This window comes from Agelaius phoeniceus, chromosome 13, assembly GCF_051311805.1.
Source record: "Agelaius phoeniceus isolate bAgePho1 chromosome 13, bAgePho1.hap1, whole genome shotgun sequence".
NCBI lineage: Eukaryota > Metazoa > Chordata > Aves > Passeriformes > Icteridae > Agelaius > Agelaius phoeniceus.
The window spans coordinates 15,462,790-15,486,946 of NC_135277.1; the positions used below are offsets into that span (position 1 = coordinate 15,462,790).

At 38.7% G+C, this 24,157-nt stretch overlaps 1 protein-coding gene across 12 annotated transcripts in view; it reads right to left on the reverse strand.

Annotated features, from left to right (window-relative positions):
* Positions 1-24,157, reverse strand: part of HERC1 (HECT and RLD domain containing E3 ubiquitin protein ligase family member 1) — a 102,462-nt gene that overhangs the window by 43,811 nt on the left and 34,494 nt on the right. For 10 of the 12 annotated variants that reach the window (XM_077185755.1, XM_077185757.1, XM_077185758.1 and 7 more), the window contains exons 4-25: positions 23,925-24,119; positions 21,958-22,269; positions 21,274-21,370; positions 19,603-19,746; positions 18,870-18,997; positions 17,649-17,793; positions 17,386-17,557; positions 16,219-16,353; positions 15,276-15,441; positions 14,610-14,735; positions 13,594-13,815; positions 12,253-12,405; positions 11,943-12,075; positions 11,240-11,431; positions 10,510-10,731; positions 9,473-9,646; positions 8,132-8,246; positions 7,917-8,037; positions 6,408-6,579; positions 4,172-4,478; positions 2,988-3,111; positions 2,669-2,720 (exon numbers count right to left, since the gene is read on the reverse strand). In XM_077185755.1, coding sequence (XP_077041870.1) covers positions 2,669-2,720; positions 2,988-3,111; positions 4,172-4,478; positions 6,408-6,579; positions 7,917-8,037; positions 8,132-8,246; positions 9,473-9,646; positions 10,510-10,731; positions 11,240-11,431; positions 11,943-12,075; positions 12,253-12,405; positions 13,594-13,815; positions 14,610-14,735; positions 15,276-15,441; positions 16,219-16,353; positions 17,386-17,557; positions 17,649-17,793; positions 18,870-18,997; positions 19,603-19,746; positions 21,274-21,370; positions 21,958-22,269; positions 23,925-24,119 — 3,607 coding nt within the window. The remainder of the gene's footprint in view (positions 1-2,668; positions 2,721-2,987; positions 3,112-4,171; positions 4,479-6,407; positions 6,580-7,916; positions 8,038-8,131; positions 8,247-9,472; positions 9,647-10,509; positions 10,732-11,239; positions 11,432-11,942; positions 12,076-12,252; positions 12,406-13,593; positions 13,816-14,609; positions 14,736-15,275; positions 15,442-16,218; positions 16,354-17,385; positions 17,558-17,648; positions 17,794-18,869; positions 18,998-19,602; positions 19,747-21,273; positions 21,371-21,957; positions 22,270-23,924; positions 24,120-24,157) is intronic. The other 2 variants (XM_077185765.1, XM_077185759.1) reach the window with 1 other exon arrangement.

A 24,157-nucleotide genomic window follows, 5' to 3' on the forward strand; every position in this document is an offset into this window, starting at 1 on the left:
CAATTAATACAATATACCAAGCAGCAAGGCATGTGGAAAAACTATTTACTCTTGTTTGGCATGAATACAGCCTAGATACCAATCTTTCTCAATTCTTCACCTTTAAGGAAAGAAGACATAATCCCCTGTAGCACAGCTGTATGCACTCATGTGTATGTATGTTGGCATGCAGGTTCAAGTCCCTTCCTTATGCATTATTTGTCAATTCTCCAGGGTAGAATTCATTATTACAGGTACACTAAAGTATTTCCATTCCGTTTGGATTTCAGTTAAGTTGCTGTTTTTTGTGAAACACCCCAGCTGTGTTAGTAAGGCACAGCAGTGCACACAAGTACACTGAAATTCACTGAGTTAAGTTACAGATGATCAAAAGCCAAGAGTGGAGGACTCCCATTGATCTGTAGCTGTTTGTGACTGCCCTGCTGGCTGTGGTTTCCTTACTGCTGTGCACATAACATGGTGTACAGCACCCCAGAGGCCCTGTACACAACATGTACAACATCTGCAGGCACACTCTGGATCTGCAAAACTGAAAAAAATCACCTAAGCAACAGAAAAAACAAAGGGCTTAGATACAAGGGGAAAAGAGCAATGTGCTGCTCATTACCCCTTACTGCAAAATTACTCAAAAAGATTTTTTCTGTATCTATGGAAGGAAAAATTTACTAATAAAGAAATAACTGAATAATAGCAGGGAGCAAGATACTCAAAGGATCCTCAGGCTGAAGCAGGAATAGCCCAGTTCTCTTTCTGAATAGACAGAATAATTTAGGAAGGTAATTAGAATAAAGATTGGACTGAGTGGCTATGATGTTAATGAAGTTAAAAGAGAATGCTTTTCCTTCCATACTCATTGAAAAACCATAGGAACTCAGAGTATTACTGCCTTTATTGGTCACAGCACACCACAAGAATAAAGATAAAACTGAAGGGGAGTCACCAAACATCCACAGCTGCCACTGCACTGTGCTGGCCACATGACAAGGGGTGGACAATCCAAAAAAGCTGCAAGTTACACCCTCAGCAAACACTGGGACATGCTTCAGTTCTAGGAGATAACTAGGATTCACAAAACAGACGTGTCACAAGAGACAAAAGACCATAAAAAGCACTGAGCTGAACAGCCCATCCATTTACCACACAAGTATTTGTAGATCTTTGTCTGACCTTGACAGATGTATGAGGAATGTTTTCCTATAGGTGCACTCTCTGCCTCTGGCTATCAACCAAAACTGGCATATGGATCACCCAGCACAAGCAGACAAGCCTGCATTACTGTGTGCTAACTCCCAAGGAAGTCTTCCAGTACCAAAACAGTGGCATCTGTACATGTTGTGACAGTGCTCAGGTTGCAAATGAGCTGTTTGAGTGTCCTTTTAGATTCTGGACAGATTCACTGTATTTACCTGTTTCTTTTCAGTGTTCAGACCTGGTAGAGAATCTTCTTGCTGCAATAAAAGTTTTGATGAAGTCTACTCTTGCACTATTCCTCACTTCCTGAGGCTTGTGACAGAAGTAACATTGGCCTAAGCAACAGTCCAGGAACCATAATTCAGGAGACATATTGTACCTGAGACCTAATCCAAGATTATTTCCTAGGCTACTCTTAGGACACAGAGGATATCAAGTACAGAGTTCTGTGTCAGAGTAATGGCAAAGCTGAAAATGCCAACTTCAAAGCTTGTCCTGCAGATCAGGGGTTGACAGAGGCCTTCTGACAGATGTTCTAACCCAGAGAATGCCATGATACATCTGCTGTCACAGTAAAAGCAGCTCTAGGGCATTTCTTTATTTGCTCAACTGATTATGCATGGACAAGGCATCACTTTCCACATTAAATATTGAAATCTAATGAGTGTTGCCACTGATAACACCCTTTGCAATTCCAAAAGACTTTCAAAGGCATGAAACCTCTGAGTATTCTGCTCAATGATTAAGCCTTTTAAACCAGAATTCTTACCTTACTCAACAGTATCAAGGCTTCTGTTACTGAGGAATATCAATATTGTAACTCAACCTAATTCCTGTTTGCACAATCCCATGCTTTTTACAGATACAGCAGACCTGAGTCGTGATTCTCAGGCAGATTCTGCATCATCCAGATGGCAGTGGGACTTTTTAGTTCCCCCCACCACCTTCTATCAGGGAGCTTATTGAGATTTCCCAGTATGAAGCAGTAACAAAGAGCACCAGGAAATGTGGCTGCTTGGTTCTGTAGATGTGCTGGTGTTCAAAGGATGCAAAGTAAAGCAGTGTCTTCTGAATACAAGCTCTCCTGGTTCAAGCACATTTTACTGTAAAAGCTTGTTGTTAGCACAAGAATGGAATATTCCACATAAGCTTCTCTCACAAATTTTTATTCCTCAAGTCACATGAGTGAAAACAAAATGCAGATTCCTGACTCATTTAACAGAAAACCTCACTTGTTTCAAAAGAGCATTACAATTGCAGAAACCAGAATGAAGAGTAATAATCAAGGAAATACTATAACCAAGCCACAAAGCAACAGAAGTTCACACAACACAGAGTGGGTAACAATTATTTTAAATGCTCAGTTTTAACACCTGCTATGTAACTATAAACTGTATGCAATTGCAAACACAGTTTAACTTGAGATACTCCTAACATTCATCAGGTTAGTATTCACCAGGTAAACAAGAGAACTTACCCCTCTTCCTATGTGAGGCTGCCAAATCCAAATCAACATTTCGTCTTCCACTCTAAATTAAAAGAATAATAAAAGCCTCATTTCCTCAGGTGATCATATGTGGTGCATAATATTAGAGTATTTACATTTCATCCCTCACTATAAAAGTGAGACAGTTGAAAGAGCTATAATTTTTTCAAATTATTTTACCATTAGTGCTTCCTCTTAACAATGATGAATTAAGGTACCGAAAGACAGAGCTAAACAAATGTTTCAGATGTAACTTCCCAGCCAAACATTCTATTGACAATCTCTAAATACAGCATACTGGTTTACTTACCAGTGAATAACCTTCCTCATCTGATTCTGGCTGAGACAAATCTGATTCACTTCTTGACTTCATGAGTCTGTAGCTTGAGCTGGCATGGATGGAGCGACTTTCTGCTGTAAGACTTTCACTCCTGCTTCAGGTGCACACACATTCGTGTGCACACACACAGAGAAAAAAAAATGCTGATATTACACAAAGGTAAGATGGCCAGATTTAGCAGGTGCCACAGTTTTATTTGGGAGGAGACTATCACAGAACATCACAAGACCACATTAAAGAGGAAAAGAGTGGTCTGATGACTTCAAGTCTATTTTAAAAGGGTATTAGTAAATTCTGTTACTTCTTAACAGCCTTACTGGTCAAGTGAACAAATGTCAACCTTAAATGAGTGATTGCTCTAGAGCCTTCATAAGTATTACACAGAGTAACAGAAACACTCTGAGAGGACAAGAAACAGAGACAGAGTAAGTGGGTGAAAAAGCACTGAACTTATTAAAAACCCACCCAAAAAATGCATCCTAAAGTTGATATGCTGGAGATGAAAGCCACTTTCACAATAACAGAGGTAGCCACCCGTGCTTTAGGGACTAGATTTCCAAAAAGAGGCAAAAAGAATAAAAGGGTAGTAAATATATATATAATTTTCCTCCTCAATATCTTAATATCTTTCCCATCAATATCTTAATTTAAAATATCAAAACAGGACACCTAGCAAGTCTTATCCATGCCTATGACAGGAATATCGGTAAAAGTCAATCATGAACAACACTTTTGTTGTAATAGGCTTTGAATCTTTTGTTTTAAACATACACAGTTGGGTTTTTTTAACACTGCTATATAGGACATTGGTATGGTTCAAAAAACCACAAATATGGTAAAAAAAATCCAAACACAAAAAAAATGAACAATTTTTCAAAGTACCTCACGCTGTCTGTACACTTGATGATCTGAACTACTTACTGCTAAGCTCAACTTTGAAACTTAAATAGGGTACACACAGAATAAAACTCTTCAGGTTTAGTTAGCATGGCCAAGAAAAATGAGAAAAATCACTCTTTTCAACAGAGGCTCTCAGCAGTAATTTTCTCCTAAATAAAACTGCAATAAAGCTCAGAGGAAAACTGGGGTTGTATAATCAATTCTAAAGGGAGTAGAGAAGAGTTAACCACGGTGTAAGAGTCAGCAAAGCCCACCTGGTCATGAGCCCGATGCCCTCTGGAGCAGCAGAGGGAGGCTGCTGGAGCTGCCCGTCCTCCCTTCGCTTGTGCAGCTCCTCGATGGCAGGGCTCACGCCCAAGATCAGCAAGGCACACCTGTGGATCACAGAGTTGCAGGCAGCAGTGTACACATCCTGCCCTTCTGTCAGATCAGTGCTGATCCTTCGCTCCTGCTGGGATTGAGCAGGGGGATCATCAGCTCTTGTCCCCGTCCCCGTGCTCATCCTGTCTCGATCCCGACTGCGAGCTACTTCACGGGCCGACAGGAAACATTGAAATATTTCTGTAACATGCAACACAAAAAGAAAGTCTTAGCTTCTAGACAAAGCCACAGAGAAGAAAATATTCATCTACATTTTGGGGCAAGAACTGCCCCACTATAAAGAGCAACTAATATTTTTCTAACAGTAAAAGAATACAATGCTAATACAGTGCCATAAAGAAGTCATGCAAACAAGTTAAATGAAGCATTTATACAAGGTTAACTTTAAAATGAAGGACAATGCACTTTGACAGACCACCAAAACTCTTTCAGTATCTTACTGCAACCCAACTCATATTTCAATAGCATCAAAGAGATTATTTCACATTTGCCTTTCAGCAGATGCATATAAAATAATGCTTCTGTAAATCCGTATTGTAGACATCAGAATATTTCCAATTTGACACTGGAACAGTTCCAGGCTTTTATTAGCTTTGGGCAGGACAATGAAGATCCTATCAAAATTCTTAGCCTACACTTTACTTAATTCTGCTGTAGTCTTAAGGGTCAGATTCTTCTAAAGAGTATGTGTGAGAGCCCTCCTCATCTATGTTCAAAGATCTAAAGTTCTCTTGGTTTAATCTCTTTAAGGATTCAGATCCCCTTTGGAAAGGCAAAGGTAAAACCAAATACTTCCTTCACTGATATGAATAGAACTCCACATGCCAGGTTCAGCGTCCCTTAGGAACACAAGTGAGAGATTCATCATCTTCCTGCTTATCTGTGCATGTAAGACTCTTTTCTGTCTGAATGTTTCTGGATACATTTCCTTTATTGTACCCAGAAGCCTTGTCCAGGTGGAATTTGAGAGCTCTGAGCATTTGCCCAGAAGAACTGCAAATCAAGCAGCCAAACACACTGCCAGTACTGAGTGGGTGACATGTAAATCTTCTAGAACCACACATCAGCTCATGAATGTGCACTTCAGCTCCACTGCACTCCATGGAATGACACATTCTATAAAACTAAAGGTGTAACATACATTCTGGTCAATAAGGTCCCAAAGAGAAATGGGAGGGGAAGGCCTAATGGGAAACTGTCAGCAGAATAGGAGATAACAGCAGAGACAGGAAAAAGATGAACATTTTAGCAGTATCCACAGGAACAATACTTGGAAAAGAAAATTGTGCGGCAATGGAAAATATTTCAAGTCAGCCAATTTCATTTTTTAAGCTACATGCATCCTACAGAAATGTTCCAAAGCTAACACAAATGCTGTCTTGGCAACACTCAGTTCACAACAGAGAAAAAACCAACCCTGTGTGACTGTCTGTTGCTTTACTGAAACTGAAAAAATTAAGGATTAACTACACCATCAAGCTGGACTACAAGCCCCAGTCAGTGTAACAGTTGGTGAAATTCACCTTTTCAAGCTATCTTCTGAAGATTAAACAAGATGTTCACAAAGTCCAGGAGAAAATATGGCAAATACTGTTATAAATACCGAACTCTGACTGAAATCTCCACATTGTTAAGAGCAGAAATATTTACACATACAAGTGAATTCCAACACAGTCCACTATTGTCAACAGTTTTGTTTCCAAACTTCAGAATAACATTACCCTTAAAAGCATAAAACAATAACACGTGCAGACACAGCCAAAATTCTGTATCTAAATACTGATGAAAAGTCAGAGATCTAATGGCAAGAACTTCAGAGAAAACAAGATGGAACCAAGTATTTTGCAGACAGTGCATACAGAAGTGCTGGTATACGTCATATGCCCTGAATTGCAGTGAACTCTCTTGGTATTCACATTCCTTTGTGCCTAAAAACTTACCTGCAGTATAAAAAACACTACATCATTGCATAAAAATAAACCTCTCAAAATGTTTATGCAGACAGATCTTTCATAATCTTTTAAATAATTTTTCAGTTTTACCTCAGAGTGAAGAAGACATGTCCTTCCAAAGGACATGGCATTATTTACACACATAACCAGTACTTACTCCCAGCTGTCATAACTTCATGGTCTCTTTCCTCCTCTTCATCTTCTTGTTCTGGGTGTCCTTCCTCCCTGTCACGTTCTGCCTGCTCCTCCATTTCTGCTTCTTCATCAATTGTACGAGTAAAAGAATGTTCTTGAGTATCAACATCAGCAGATTCTTGGTTATCTAGCATCTTGATTAAAAAAATTACACACATGAAGTGAAATTCTCACCAAAATGAAAGATGAATGTACAAGGACACAGGCATTGAATAAGAGGCTTCTTCCTACCAAAAAGTATTTTTGATACTGTGTGAAATATACAACGAAGACAGTTGTTTACATTCAAGGTTTTAAATAGTTAAGTTGGAAAATTTAATTTTCCCTTTTGTAACCATGACTCAAATTATCTGCAGAAAAATGTCTCCTTGTAATGCTTAATTACACTCTACAGTCAAACTTCTGACACTTCAGCACCAAGGCGTTTAGAAACCATAAGCCTGGGTATACTGTGTAAAAGCAAACCAGGTCCTTTTTCCCAATGGCACTAAATCTGAAGCAATAAATCTACTGCATATATCAGATTTGCTGTATTGCATCTGTAAGTTTGATGATTTCTGGGAGTAACAGAACTTATTGCATGCACACCCAATGCTTTCAGAAGTGCTGAGCCTCTTGTAACTATGTTAAACCCTTACCCTGAGAAAGGAAGTGAGCAAGTGACACACATCCCCATAATATTAACCAAAAGTAGGAGACATATACACTATTTTTAAGGGCACCACTAGTGCTTTACAATACAGCTAAAAAGCCTCTTAATCCTGATGCTGCATGAGAATTTTGTTCATTAAAAATATCTTGCTTGTAGATTGTAAACCACAATTAAAAATCCTATCAGAGAAACCTGCTTTAAGGCTACTTTGTATTGCCAAACAGGCCCCCTGTAATTCACTGAGCACTTGCATCATTAATGCTGATCTGGCTTAATAAAGTTTTTCAGAAGTTGCCAGTTTCAGGCCCAGTGCTCTCATATCAGACATTCACATAAGGCTGACAAGGACAAGTTGCCCTAAAGTAATGCCAGGACTAAGAAGATAATGTGGCCATGGAGGAAGGAAGAAGGGGTAGGCAAGGAAAGGGAAGAGAGAGGTTCAGAGATCCGAGGCCCAGATAATGCAGCTGGATTCAGGAATGGCAACCAGACAAAGCTGTGGCCTGCCCAACACAGCTGAGCTATCTCCAGCTAAACTGTAGGACTTCTGTGGCCCAGCATTCTAGAGATGGGAAGAGGGAAAAACCAGGCTCGAGGCTGGGCTTGGATCAAATGATGCCAACCAATCATTTCCTTTAACTGAATTAATATCACATACTCTAGACTAATGGATTCCTAATTATACCCTGCCCATTTTCACTTGGAAACTCGTGAAGGTTTTACAACAGGATAGAAAAAAATCCTGGCAATTATGTAATATTTTCTAAATAGCCAGTAAAGCCAGAAGAACTGCAAAGAGATGCACTGTGAGAGCCTTACCCATCTGTCTCTGGAGGATGACCTGGTCTGAATAAGCTCCATGTTCTTGCAGGCAAGCAAGCGGCTCCGAACTTTATACACACAGCGGTAAACTTCTGCCAAGGCCTTGCCAGGCTGGTACCTACAGAAAACCACATCAAGCCAGAAAAAAATCACACAAACTTCCTTTCAAAAAAGTCAAGCTGAACTTTTAATAGCAGCTTTGAGTTACTTGCCTGCTCTCACCACAAGCTTGACTAAGTAAACTCGTATGTTTCAGAAGAGCTGCAAGGACAAATCTGGACACAGTGTCTAGGAGGGATTCATTACTTAAAGTTGCAGTATCCCAATCTGAAAATAGAAATGATTTATCAGAATTGGCTACCATTCCCAAAAACCAGAAATACTTGTTTTTCTCAATATTGTATTCAATATCTTCAACCATTTAATTTTTTTCTAAGGAACTGACTTTTTAATTTCAAAAAACTCTCCCCCACTTTAAAAAGAGCCAGTATGAAAATAATATTGCTCCACTATGACATAACTGAACTGCCAGGCAAACCTTCACAAAGCATCGTAATTCTCCATGGGTAAATAAAAAATTACTGTCCCCCATCTTTACAAACAAGTTAATAGTACATTTTTGTGTTAAATATTATCTATAAATCCTTGTGAACAGCTGCAGAAATGACAAAACATACCTGGCCATAGGAAAGTCTAGTCTAAGACACCTGCTCCTCAGCAAGTTCCATGACACTGCCTGTGAGGCTCTACTAACGTGAGCATTCAACTTTGAGCTGAACAGAGCAGACCCCTATCAACTTCTAAGGAACCCAGTTCCACAGCCTGATTATACAGATCAGCCCATTCAACTCAGATTTTGCAAGCAGACAACCAGCACTGTTTTTACTGGAATTCCCACTTCTGTGGAATCCTGTAACAGAATTCCCTGTGTTGTTCTCCACAGGCTCACAATACCATTTTCTCTTTTCTTCATCTGGTTCAGCTTGGCCAGAGCTACAGAAAATTATCTCTGGATACAGCAGTTACAGTACAACTACAATGATCAGTGGATCTCAATAAAAGGAACCTGGAAAGACTGAGCAAGAACCTATATTATAGGCAATAAGCATGAAAAGCTACTACTACTGTAGGACCAGCCTTCCAGAGACTTGAAAAACAAAAGCTGACTTGCCCCTTCATTCCATTCCTAAAATATTTTGCAAGTTATTTTGCCTTCCCCCATCTCGTCCCCTTTAATTTTTCTTTTTAATTGCAAGTTTTACCTTGCTCTACTCAGAAAATAGAAAAAAACAACTGAGTAAGCAAACAAGAGTTTCTTCTTACCAGTTCAGAGGGAAAACAGCCTTGAGCTACATGTTTGCCAAGCACTGAAATCAGTGTCAAAAGTAAGTAACAGGAAAAGCAAAAGGAAGATCATGGAACATAACAGTAAATTAAGTTTATCATGTTGTAGGATTAAAAATTGCTGCCAAAGAAAATGCAGGATTATGCCAGGAGCGTAGCTGGAGTGCTTCACTTGCTGTTAACATACACAGGTATTGTCAACAGCTTACCTTTACTGACAGCATAGTCCTGCATACTGATCCACAGGCTCCTTGCTGGCTCTTTTGTACAGCCCAAGGCCAAATCAACATAGACTGCAATCTCCGGTCTCAGCTTGTAATCAAAGGGCTTCTGCTCCTCATTTCCAGACAGGGCCACTTCTAACAAGGAGCTCATGCATTTATCTAACACAAGGGAAATACCAAAGAAATTAAACTCTGCAAATGTTGAGGATTAGACACATCTATCTAACAGCATTTAAAGCACCTTTGACCTTCCTCTTAGAAGGAAAAAAGAAAAAAAAAAAATCAAGACATGTCACTGTCACAAATTCACCTTACATAGGGAAGTGACTTAAAAGACAATCTATATAATATCTATGAAGATTTAAAAGCATTATCCAACTCTTTTTCAAGAATTCTCCATAAATCTGTATCATTATTTCTACCTGAACTGCACAGCTGTGCACTTGCAATTACTGCCTGGACCCACTTTAAAACACTTTTTTTAAGACTTGGAGTAGCCTACTCAGAACCAGAGGGAGGAACAGGGCACAAAGAAGCAAGTGTCCCATTCAGATAGGAAGGGATGACTGGAACACCACTGCTGAGCTGTCGATAATTCTGGTGGATCATAAAGAATGAAGTTTGCTATTAACAGTATTGTTTCTAATTAATTAAGAAATCATTTTGCAAGTAGAATAAAATAGAAGAGATTTTTCCAATCATTAACATGAAAAATTAAATTCCTGGAGTGTCTGTTAAATGCTGAGCATCCAAGAGTAAAACATTTCCAATTAACTGTGTGAAGTCTGTAGTCTTCCACTGAGAAATTGCGATTTTTTTTCTCCAGAATGCATTTCCAAGACTCTTTATAAATTACATCATAACCTTAAATACCATTTTGGAACTTTTTGTATTACTACACAAATAGACAAGAATGCTGAAAGACAAACCTTCAGTACAGGGACTTATTCAAACATCATCAGAAATTTCACACCTGAGCCCGTATTTACACTGACCATTAGGCAGTGGCACTGAAAGCTCACCTAAATGAGGAATGTCCATCTCCACTCCATCACTGAACAGAGGGGTTTTGAGCCAGTAGGCCGTGTCCTGCTCCTCAGGGGACACCGGAGGGCCCTGCAGCATCCCCCCCAGGCAGCGCCCGATGAGCAGCGCCACCGTCCTCTCCAGGTCCACCAGCCACACCCAGGACTGGGCAGGCTGTGGCAGGGGCACGCCCGCAGGGTCGATCAACTCAGGGCCACCTGCAAGTGTTCAGTGCCAGGTTAGTCACACATGCCCAGGTGGCACAAACAATTCCAAAATCCCAACGCTAATGGCAGATCTTGTTAATGTTTCCCAGTTAATTGCAGATTTGCCCCTCAATCAGCCACCTTTCAACTGAAGAAACAGCAGCTAGGACAAACAGATTGCTGAACGCTGGAACTACAGCACAGCAGAGGCCACCACCATTCATGGCACAGCTGCTCATGAAGTAAAGGCTCTTTTAAACTCTGCCCAAGAACTTGCTTTGTCTAATACACACTTCTCTGTGTTCTGATAAACAAGTACAGATTAAGGATACAACTGGAAGCAGCACTCAGAGCAGAAAAATTACTTCACAGCAAGGGATATTAATACATTAAGGAAACTGAAAAGGAGATGCAGCAGTTTTAAAAAAAACAGACATCTTAAAAGGGAGAGCTAAATTCCACTAGAATAGATGCCATTGTTTATTTTTCAGATGAAAAGCATGTTTGTTATTACACTTACCATGAAGAGGCCACTGTAATTCCTGATCTTCCAAAAGGGCTGCAGCAGGCAAGAGCCTGTTGAGACGATCTAAAGGTGGCAGCAGATCCAGCAGGTAACTCAGCAAAGGCCGGGCTACTGACACTGGCAGCAGCAACAGTGAGTTGACAATTTGGGAGAGCATACTGCCAGCAGCTGATACATAAATCACATCTGCAGAGAAAAAACCAAACCTGAATTAATTACAGTTATGGAATTATGTAAGCACAATGTTAAAAGTCAAAGAATTGCACCTCAGCTATCTCAGAATGTCTTAAGCAATAAAGGTTGACTTGATGGGTTTGTTTAATCTCTTATTTTAGTTACACACTTTTCACTAGTCACAATAATTGTACTTCTAAAAAGAGAAATCTACAACTAACAAAACTGAAACAATAATGCACATTCTGTATTCTGTTCAACTTCACATTCTGGAGTGAAGGTGAACAGAATGGAGAACTCGCATTCTCCAACCTGTGCTTTTCCTGCACACAAAGTGTCCTATCAAAAACATGAACCAGCCATTCCTGGGTAGATACCTCATCTCCTCCTCTGGGGGAGCCTTGGGATGCCTAATTTATGCAGATATAGGAAAAATAAGGCATTTTTTAAATTCAAACCTAAGCAAAAAAAAGTGGCCTAAGTTGATAGAGCCACCATTACTGGCTTTTCCATGGACAGTTACCTCTCAGCTTTTCCCCAACACTACCATTCCAAGAGCTTTCCTTAAGCAGTGTTGCAGAACGGGAATAGATATCTGTAGCATGAGGCAGTAAAAGCTGAAGGTGCTTGTGAAGCAGTGCCACACTGCTGGAATTCTAGAAGGAAACAAACACAAGAATAATTCTGTAAATACAGATAAGGGGTTCACTATTTAAAACACTTCAGCTTTCAAATACTCAGAAGATTTTCAAAAGGAAACTTACAGCATTCTGATACTTATGAATACCAAATTTTTTTTTTCTCTCCTAAATGGTAAAAATAAGGATACACACCTCAGTAACACTGTTGATGTGGCAATAAGCCAGCAATTGTTTCTGTAGAGAACATAAAAGCTCATGCAAATGAGCAGGTTGGCTGTTTTCTGAAGATGATGTACCTAGCAGAAATTTATCACTGTTTTTTTCCAGTTCTCCGAAGGCTTGGTCCTATTAAGACAGAAGTGGGAAAAAGATAACAATTAACTCTGCTTCAAGTACTATAATACTTTATTATCACCTAAAAAAGAAGCATTTTCATCTTTACTATGTGCACCTGTAATTACTGAAGAAATTGGATAGTGTCAAGTGGATTGTGGGATAAGCAAACTTGAAATTCCAATTGTTTGGAATGACTGTGGTAGCTGTCAGGTGAACATTTCTTACCATATTACTTTCACATGCAGTAACACTTTTATTCCTCACCAAGGATAACCAGATTCAGAAACTCAGTTCCTAACCTTGCCCCCAAAGCACAATGGGTTAAAATAATTTAGGCACATGTGTTAAAACTGTGGAATAATTCCTTAGGATGTGTTGTGGGCTGATGCATAATATATCTCACACTATAATCCCTGACTGCACTATCCAGGATGGCAGTAGAAGGAGAACATGGATGGCTGCCTGACTTCCCTTGGAATCCATTGGAAAAACTGAAATAGTTTTAAGCAGCCAATTCAAAGCAGACAGGTGCACCTTGCTGACTGAAGGAGGTCTAGAGAGAAGAACAAAACACTGCCAATCCTGAGGAGCTCCACACTATGCCAAGAAGTCCAAAGCTCTGATTTCTCCTCACTGTTGAATTCAACTGGCTGATTGATTAAGAAACTGAGTCAGTGATTTGCTCCCACGCTCCCCTACACTTTCTAAGAAAAACAATCTGGCTGACACACTGTGTTTAGTAAGACCTGTACTTGCTGCTCTATTACAAGGTAGTTACCACCACAGTGAAGTTAATTAAATAGATTAATGCTCCTGGTGTCTGCTTATTGTTCCCTGGTGGCTGAGATTATACTGGCTACCACTGTATATAAACTATTTACATCTTGTGTTATGTTTTCTCTTCCAGAAAAATCTGAAACCAAAGCAAGAGCAATAAAATAGTCTGACATGAAACCAGCTGCACTTACATAAGTCACCTTAAACAATAAATACCACTAGAGCAGTATTGGAACCATATTGTTAGGGATGATTTAACTGGCTTTAGTCCACTTAAGGACACATACATGTGGCAGTGCTACTTCAGATAAACAAAATTAGCACCATTTCCTTAAGATGGGGGGGAAAATATTAATCCTTCAAAATATCAAAAATTAATTATAATTTTAAAAGGAAAATTAAAATGAAGCCTGTACATACTGTATAAAATCCCAAGTTTCTTAGAAGAGTCTTCATTAAGATTTCAGCTAGATGAGTGTCTGGATGACTGCTCTGGACAGCATATGTTTGATCAGAGAGGTTTCCATAGCTGATACACATCGAGGCAGTTTCTGTGCTATCAGATGGGGAGCTGTAGCCAAGCAGGGAAGCTACATGGGTGTGATCCTGCAAGCTTGTCAGAATGATGTCCAACTGCATTCTCTAAACAAGAATGTTTAGACACAAAAATTACTCTTGTTAGTAAAGATAAAATAATCAGCTTAGGAGAAAAAAGGCATTAGTAATAGTTACCCAATAAAAATCTTCTAATGGGACACAGAAATAAGCTGGAAGGCTTTACCAAAAATTCCAGGTTTTCATGAAGATTTGAACTATTAGGAATGGATAAATTTACTGAATTGCACTGACCACACCTAGTAAAAATCTGAGATTAAGAGAGACAGAAACCAGACTGTCCACATGGTGGGCAATGAGTGTAAGACACTGAACCAAACACTTTCTCTAGTATATCCTGGAGAAATCTGATCATCTGGGAAGATGGGTGTGAGACACACAATTTCTCTACACTGTACATAGGAAAAAGGGTACAAAAATGAACCTGGCAGTCATCTTTGCAATGTAGGGTGAAATCCATGTAGGGAAAGCGTTATACAAGTATTCATCCCAGGAAACAGTTCATTTTCTCTGACCAAGGCTTGTTCAATCAATCCAGTATTCAAAATTATCTTATCTCTAAACTTGTCTGGATACACTACCATAGCAATCCATAAGCTCTCTGTAGTGGACCTTCACTTGAGAAAACAAGCAGTGCTCTCTGCCTCACCCCCTCTGGTTTAGCCAGGCTGCCCTGCAGATTTTGTTAGGCTGGGCCTTGCGCTGCATCTCCCCAGAAATGCACTCTGCACATCAGGCTCACCTCATAGCTCAAAATGTTCCCACAGAAAAACCCAAAGCATAGCCCAACTGCTCTCAGGTATATTTTTACTTGACCTTACCTGTCCTTTTGATAAGCTTTCCCATCTATCAGGACCTTGGGGTAGAAGAGAATGTAGCAATTCCATTCTCTCTCGCAATGGAGGAAGTAGCATTGTTGCTCCAACTGACAGTGTCTCAATTACAACCTAAAATCAGAGCAGCCAAAAATACTTCTTAATATGGGAAATAATCAACCCACCTGTATCCTTCAAAATTACCATACATCATACATGATATATCCCAAATATCTGCTTAATTTCATTTAATATCAGAATTCTCCACACAATAGCACACAAATCTTTTATGCTGTGACACAAACAATGTGCAGTACACTGAAGGAGTGAAACAAGACCAACAAAAGTTGCTATTTCCTGTAAGAGTGCATCTTAGGAGAATTACTCAACCAAGTCGGTTACTCAATCCACAACAAAAACATTTTAGGCTCATTATTACAGGGAAGAATAATTTAGAAGTTACAAAATAGAGCAGCTTTTTGAAATTCTTATGCAAACATTCTCCTCTGCCTTCAGATCATAAACAGTGATGGTGACTACATTTTTTACCTTTACTGAGTAAAACTGGCAAGTCAGAATCATTCAGAAAGTCTAATAAATATCCAACTACACAGAAAAAAAAGAGAAGAGAGTAGTACAATTTTCACATGTAAACAACAAGGCATGACTTACTTCTTGAATTTCATCAGGGACAGAAGAGTCCATGAGTCTGAACAAGAGATTCCGAAGAGGACCAGCCTGCCGGCCAAGAATGCTGGTGGCTACACCTCCAGCCAGTGCAAGTGCAAGGTGATTAGAAAGCAGCTTCAAACACAATTTAAGAAAATTGTGATGTTCCCTGTAAAAGAAATATGTATCTGTTAACCTCTCCTACTGTTAGCAGGACTCCCTTCCACTTATTTGCGCACTAAGCTTTTAACTCTCCTTTGTATTTTCATATTAGAATAGCAAGTAAATTCCAACTGGGAGTTGAAGGAAACTCCTCTGAGAAACTTACTGCCAACCTCCTTAAAAGAACAAAAACTGAAACTAGAATAGAGAAGTGTTTTTGTGGACAATGGTTGTAAGAGGCATTCACTTTAGATTAGTAGTCCCATGAATTATTAAGCAAAACAGTCTCAAAATACAGAAATAAACAATAATATGATACACAGAGGGGAAAAAAAAAACTTTTAAGAAGCAATAAATGTAATCTTCTCTCAGAAGATATAGAACTACACCAAGCAGGTTAAAAACAAGAAGTCAGGTTATTCACTTCTAGTCCTCTTAAAAATATTTGAAACACTGGTTACAGGAGTAAGAACTGACAACACAGAAACAGTAAATGCATTTCAACAGAAAAATGAGTTTTAAAGGAAAGATCTGAAATAAAGCATTTAATTCACTGCATAATGGAAACAAATTTCAGACTAAAGATCCTGCTATATTTGAGACACTGTAAAGCTCCTCTGTTATACAAGTGCACTAGAGTAATTCTACACAAATGGCACCTGAGTGAGCAGGTAAACCAGATTTATGCTTGTTAAAGAATAGAGTAACCAAGACTAAGCCATGCACCATTGCTGTAAAGAAAAACCAAATATAAAAATCTGTACCACACATATGCTGTATGTACCTTGATGAAGGAAAAGGAAGAGGAGGAATTTCACTGTTAATTTTGTCACAGTAGTGCTCAAGAAAAGAACGAAGATGTGAAAAGGTACTTTCTTCAAGGTCAACACAATAGGGTCTGTGCCATGCCACAACTTGCCTGGAATCAAACATCAAGGAAAATTACCTTCTGGAAATCTTGAACTGCTTTAATAAATTAATAGTTTAAACAAGTTGAATACACACTTAACTAAACCAGTTTCTTTCTTAGAGCAAAGTAATACAACTATGGCAGACCAACTTCCTGACCCATAAAGGTATTTTCTTCTCTCTTTTTTGTAAAACTCTTTACAATCAAACACTCCACATTTATGGACAAAAACACCTCAATGCCATAAATCTAAAGCCATATGCATTTAATCTGATTCAGCCAAAGGCTGACCAATATTCACAAAGCTGGTTTTAGCATAAATGTCAGGTTAGAGACTTTGATAAAATGCACAGAGCATTATTTCCTGATTTGACAGCTCCCTTGAGAACAGGGCATTTGAAATTCTTCTTGAATTATCTTCCAAATATTAAGTTTTTCTGTTCCTTTGTGTTAGTTCATACATAAACGTTTACTGTTTCACTTCAATCACTTGCTAACATCTTTGGTGTAAAAATATTATTTGAGTTACTATCTATTAATAACCAAACTATTTATTTTCAGTTTAACATGCAACCGCACAGAAATTTTTTATGATCTTTAAATGCACCTCAGTAATTTGTCTGAACTTCCCCTTTCTGAAAGTCTCCTGATTAGTGTACTACTTATTACACTAAAAGAAACTTCCCAAGTCATAAAAAATCCCCTTAGAAGCAAAAAATAAAGAACACTGAGTTGTTTCACCTCCCACTGACTCCCTTGTCAATATTTAATAAACAGTGGTAGGTTTTGTCTAACTGCATGTAAGAAACATTCATAGATAAAGAAGAAATATCCAAATCTTTGGTGCTGATACCCTTTTGCTTGTAACATGCAACAATTAGCAGAGAGGAGGGAGGAAAGATGAGAGGAAGAAGACTTTCCAGAACAAAACATTACAACAGAATGCTTGACAGAGATGTATTTCAGGAAATAGTTAAATATATCCCAAAGAGGACTTGCATAAAAGAATCAAATTATACCCGTCCCAAATGTCATCATTACCTGTCCCTTGGAAGAGCTGTCCAGGCAAGGCTATGGGATGTTCCTGCAGAAATCTGTTGGATTGCAACTCCATCTAAACCACTTACTTTCTTTGGTTTAGTAATGGGGCCAGTAGAGTTTCCCTGTCCACACTGTCCCATTGAATTGTTACCCCAAGCATAAACTTCATTATCTATAAACACAAATAAAGTAGAAAAAAGCTGAAATACAACTGCTTTTGATCTAGAGGAGGATGATGTCATTTCAGAGCTTATTCTCTTTACCATGAGAAAGTGCCAAACAGTGACTGTCACCAATGGAAATGTCAACTATCCTGGTGGCTGCCAGCTCTTCAATGAGCTTGGGTCTGAGAGCAGTCGCCTCTGAAGAGCCACAGCCAAGGCAGGCCCCGCAGCCCCACGCGTACACCTGGAGCAAAGCAAGCACACAACAGCTGCAGGTCACACCTGAGCTACTGCTCAGCACAGCAACAACATCCCAGCCAACCACCTGCACAAGGACTGCACTACACTATCAGCACAATGTGCACAGGGCTTTCCTGACTGAACACATGTGTCACAGAGTGGGCATTCCTTCCCCATGGCACCACTGAGGTGCCACGGAGCACACACCAGGGAGGCTGCTGCAGGGAAACAAACTGCTATAGTGAAAACAAACTGCTAGAGTGAAAACAAACTGCTAGAGTGAAAACAAACTGCTAGAGTGAAAACAAACTGCTAGAGTGAAAACAAACTGCTAGAGTGAAAACAAACTGCTAGAGTGAAAACAAACTGCTAGAGTGAAAACAAACTGCTAGAGTGAAAACAAACTGCTATAGTGAAAACAAACTGCTATAGTGAAAACAAACTGCTATAGTGAAAACAAACTGCTATAGTGAATGTCAAGGTTCCTAACCCCCATTTAGAAAAGCCAGTGCCTCTGAGTCACAGAGCTGAAGGAGGGAAGGCCAGCTGAGTTACACGTGTGGAAATATTTATTGGATTACATACACCCATCATGCCAGGAAGGGCCCTTGTTTACCACCTCAACATTCAGTTCCAAGCTCTCCTGAGATTTTTCAGATTAGAAATAAAACTTGCAGGTCATAACTATATTCTAATATACATATACATTTTAAAAATCTATTAAATCACTTAATCACCTGAATTGCTTACTGCATTAAAAATTACAAGCATTTCATTCTTGTTTGTGTCTTGAATCCAATTTGATTTTATACTGGTTACATTTATTAATCTAAAAACATAGGTTAATACATGTTTTCTAAGACTAAGCAAGAATCTTGAGAAGTGTGTCTTAGATGACTCTTAGCTCATTTTGAAATACTCTTGTGCATTAGGTACTCCAATCTCTAATCAGGAACTTCACTTCTCCTTAAGTACTAGCTGAACATTTTCTCAACAGTTAAAATAACAAATGCAGAGATAATACGAACCCAGACCCTCTTCACCAACTCCCACAATTTGAGTGAAACTTGTTTTGCCTACCTGCCCTGTTGATGTCAAGGCAAGTGAAGACTGACTTCCAGCACAAACTTTTCGAATAAACATTCCTTGCAAGGCTTCTATAACTTTGGGTTTATACACTCTATTTGTATCACCATGACCAAGTTTGCCTGCAAAGGGAGGAAACACAACTTTCTTATTTTCAATGGTATTTCAAAGGTATTTTTAATGGATAGACAACAATTAAAAAGTACCCCAAAAGAGATTGTTTTGGATTTCCAAAGATGTCAGAGTAGATTTTTAAAATTAAAACATAATACAACTTTTATAAAACCTATTTTCTTTCAATTACAGTAATTACAGACTTGTAATTACATATATATATAAATATATATTTATTATAGTCTATTTTAAAATTGAAACACAAATCCCAGGCAGTTTATATGCAATAGTTTGTAGGACATAATTAGCTACTGTCATATCATGAGTGAGCTTATTTGAAAGTCATCAGCACAGCATTTTTTCCAGAACTGTTCATCTATTCACTGACCTTTCTGTGCTGTGAAACTCCTCCCCTGCTGAAAATATTTTTTTTTTTAATCCTATAATCTTGCAGGTGAACTTCAGATATTGTATTTAGATTTTTTAAGAATCCCTTTCTTGAACAGCTACCAAATGATGAATAAAAACCAGAACCAAACTGCAAGGAGTATTGAAACTATGAGGCAGATGGAAGAAGACAAGAATTACTCCCAAAAACATTTGGTTTACCCACCATTGTCTCCTCCTCCAAACGACCACACAGTTCTCCCATCTTTGGACAGAGCTATCGTGTGTGAGCTGCCACAGGAAACCTCTCCTACATTGCTAATATCTTTCACTAAAGTTGGAATGTTGCGGCTGTTGCTGTCACCATGACCTAAGGAAAAAAGAAAGAAGTATTTTCTTTTTGTGGCAATTAAAGTCCTATATCTGTTTTGCAATCATAAGATTATTCAAATTCCATGTGTATTGCAGACAAATGATGATTTCTGCCAACTTTTTTGAAAGATTTGTAGTAAGGTTTGAAAGACATCCGTCATAAAGTTAAATATTAAATCTTTAAGACATACTCCAGAACACCTGGTCAGATCTCACTGCCTCTAAAACTTATGATTATTTTCCACCTAGCTGAAAAGAAATACAACTAATTGCTAGTACAACTGCCTTCAATAGCAGCTGATAGGAGGCTAGACTTGCCAGTGCTGGGCAGCAGGTGTCCTGCACAGCATGAGGAAGCTGTGAGAAGGGCCCTCTGTCACTCCTGTCCATAGTGCACAGACTGGACAGATCAGCCCCTCAGCTGCCTTAGCAGCCACATTTCTAACGGGTCCTTTCTGCAGAAACCTTGTACATTACAGCTAACACCTACTTCATAAAAAGTTTTATTTCTACTAAACTCCAGAAAGTCTGTGGATACCGAAGAAAAATGGAGAACAGAGGAAAATTAATATCACTGGTACCCATAACTGATTAAATATTCAGAGCGCCCTGTAACCCAATGAAATGTTACATTTAGCTACATTCTAGAACTCACCACTGTACACCCCAAGACCCCCAAAGGATGTCAAAACTCCACAATAATCTAAAACTCAAGGAGAAGGTTTCCAAAATTCCCACCAAAATTCTAGTTAAACCTCTAACACAGAGCTCTTTTCTTAACAACAGGGGTACACTCAGAACTTCTGCTGATTCCCTTGAAAGCTGTGACTGTCAAACACTCTCCTCATCTTCCACCCCTGCCACTTGCTTGCTTTTGCCCCTTACACTTGATGATTGTGACCTTTAATGAAAACAGATGGGAACTAAAGCCCAACTTGAAAAAATATTCTACACAAAACCTATTGGTTCAACTGAACCTGCTCAAGAATAGTAGTTTTACACCAGGCACAGCAGCTCTACAGCAAAGATGATGAAATAGACAAGTTAACTTGAAGGAAATAGTAATACAGGGTTTCTTGTCTCAGTTAAATTTAACTTTTTAGATGTATTAAGGTAAAAGCCATTCTGGCAGACTTAACATGAAGTATCCTTATTAGAATCAGACCCTTGATATTATTAGCCATATTATTATGATTCTTCAAAGAATCATTCCACTGTCACACTAAATGAAGTTTATCTAGAATTTCAGTTTATTTTAAATGTCAACTGTTTTTACATTCATTCTTAGGAATGAATAAAAAGCAACTTGCCTTGAAATGAAAAATCTTTTAGAAATAATCTTTGTAAAATTAACTGAACTGAAAACTTTTAAGAGCTGCTGCACTTGTCAGCTGTATGCACCCACCCGAGTACATGTGTATGTGAACACAGAGTAGACAATTAGAGAACAAGGCAAACAGATGTATAAAATCATTACTAGACACAGGAATTTTTTCAAAAGCATCTCATGAAATTTTCAAATTACCTAATCTTCCAAAGTCTCCTTCTCCCCATGTGTACAGCTCTCCATCTTCTGTAACAGCAGCACTGTGTCTGTAGCCTGCTGATACACACACCACCACCTACATTACACACATAAAAAAGACAACGTTTTTACACAAATCAAGTGGGAAGTTTGAAAAATTAGGAGAGTCAAGTTTCAGAAGGAGTCTACATAAACTAACTTGTTCATTCACAGGGATTAAGTACAAACATAATCTTTGCAATCTTTTCTGTTCATTTGATAAGGGGAAATAAATACATAAAAAGTTCATATGTAAAACTACTAATGATTTATTTATCAAGCAGCTTTAGCATCATCATATCTAGTCTTAGAGCAGGAAAAAAGCAGCATCAGGGGATGTTTAAGACACTAAACAATCTATATGTGAAAGCCTTGATGTTGCAGCTAGCAAAACTGAAACTGCGATTCAGCGAAAGCCCCTGAACAACTCTGACTGAAGGCTGTAAGAAGCTTTCCTGACAATGCCACTGCCCAAATCACAGGCCTACAGGCAACCACAAGCTCTTGTGTTTTGCTGCAAGCAGACCCAGCCCCAAAGAGGAGTCTAGAAAGAACACAGAACTTTTTCTTAGGATTTTATCTATTTCAAACTTTACACAGCATCCCAGCTGAACAAAAACACGTGCTCCACTATACAAAACGTACCTTCCCTTGCAGGGGACCCTGAATAAGTTTGGGATATTTCTGAGTTGAGCTATTTCCATGTCCCAGTTTTCCATAGTCACCATCACCCCAGCTGAAGACTTCCCCTTCTGTTGTAAATGCTAAAGTGTGACCATCAGATCCTTTTGAAGATGACACCTTTTTAATAGACCTGTGAGGCTCAAAAGTCAATTTTTTCAATGTGGACTGATTGTTGGAGTCTCCCAGTCCCAGTCTCCCATAGCTGCCTTTTCCACAGGCTCTAACAGAACCATCCGTAGAAATAACAAATGTACAATATTGTCCAGCTTCAATCTACAAAGAGAAAAAAGGATGTAATGGAGAAATACAGAGATTAGACAAATCCAGAATTTACATCTAGGTCTAGAAGTCTGTATTTTTTAAAAGAATTTCAGATTTCTTCATATAAAATAATGTAAAAACTAAATAAAACACAATGTTAAAATAATTTAGATTTCAGCAAGCAGTAAAACTAAAATTCTTGAGAAATGTTACAATTAAATCTATTTTCATAATCAACTAAAGTATATGAACAGTGATTATTTTATTTACTTGTATCTCTTCTACAGGCTGTAGAATTTGTGCTGCATTCAGCTCTCCAAAACTCACAGATGGAAATCTTAATGTTTTAAAAGCAAAAAAGACCAAGTAACAGCTTGATAAAACACTGTAGGTTTTGCTTAATTTTAACCAGTACCAAGCGGTAACATCCCAAAAATAAACCAAATGCTAAAAATCCGCTCACTTGAGACTATAATCACGTGAACATCAAAGAAATAAGATCAAAAGCTTTTAAGAAAATAAGAACTTGACCCTTTTAGGAAGTCAGTGCTCAGCTGAGGAATGACCCAACAGCAAATGGACTAAGACAGAAATCATTCCCTACAGGACTCTTAACACAGCAGAAGTGAGAGGCTCCATCTGACACATAAAGGCACACCATAAACCAGCCCCAACAGGTGGCCACAGCCCTGTTCAATGGGAATGAATCTCTTCATACAGATAATCCTACCACAATCATCAAGTGGAAGGCTAAGTGGAAAAATCACATCAATTTGTTGTATAGTTGTATACAGTACTATTAGAAGAGTAATAGATTCATTCAGATCATGCATTCCATTCTTGTGTATTAGTCTTTCAAATGTTTTGAAAGTTTTCTGAATGCATAAACTTGCCTTATGATGTCCAGTCCTGCAACCCATTGAAATATAAAATAAATCAGTGACCTCCATAGAAACAATTCCACAAAATGCACCTAAATTGTCCAGTGACCAGAAAGTGCTTTTACTTAAGTCAACACTGCAAAGCCAATGTAGTACCAGAAAAGCAAACTATTATATTCTGGGTCATGCATCAATAGAAGTGCCCAGCTGCAACTGCAGAATCTGTGACTGAGAGCAGAAAGAGCATGCAGACTGATTTTCAGAAAGCTAATTGAGGTTGCTGTGTCAGCAGCTAGTCCAGTTTGGAGCTTTAAACTCAGCAATCTCTGGTGTGAAAACTACCAATGGAAAACAGCATGCAGTCATTAAGGCACCTTTTAACCAACAATTAAATAACCAAACAAAACAAAAACCAAAACAAACCAAACAAAAAAAAAATCCACCAAAAACCAAACAAACCAAAATCGAAACAAACCCACCAAAAAAAACTACAGGCAGCTACACTTGTCTCCACAGAGCAAGTCAGGTGATTCAGTCATTCTTGTTACATGGATATTTATGTGTGCATGTCACTAAGACCAAACCAGAATGTTTTTCCCAGGCATCAATAAAAGTAGTGAGATACTCTCAGTAAAATAACCTGTGTGACCAATTCTGAACATCATTCATTACAATTTGCTTCATTACAACCTGACATTCAGAAATACAGTACTATTTTTCAATTTCATACCATGACTATGAAGCTGCTGAACGTTACATAATGTACCATTAGCAGATGTCACTCACCGTCTGTGCATCAGAAAAGCTTGGAGCAAGCTTGGGTTGAAGTATTTTCTCTTGAGTTCCTTCCACCAGCTGGTGACTGCTGTTGCTGCCCCACACATACACCTCGCAGGTCTCTGACACAAGGGGAGCATCGCCCGTTTGAATGCTGTCAGGGCTGGCACATGTCCTTGAATAGTCTGAGGCCATTCGACAAACCTGCTCAAACCAGAGATTGATTACACATCTCATAGCAT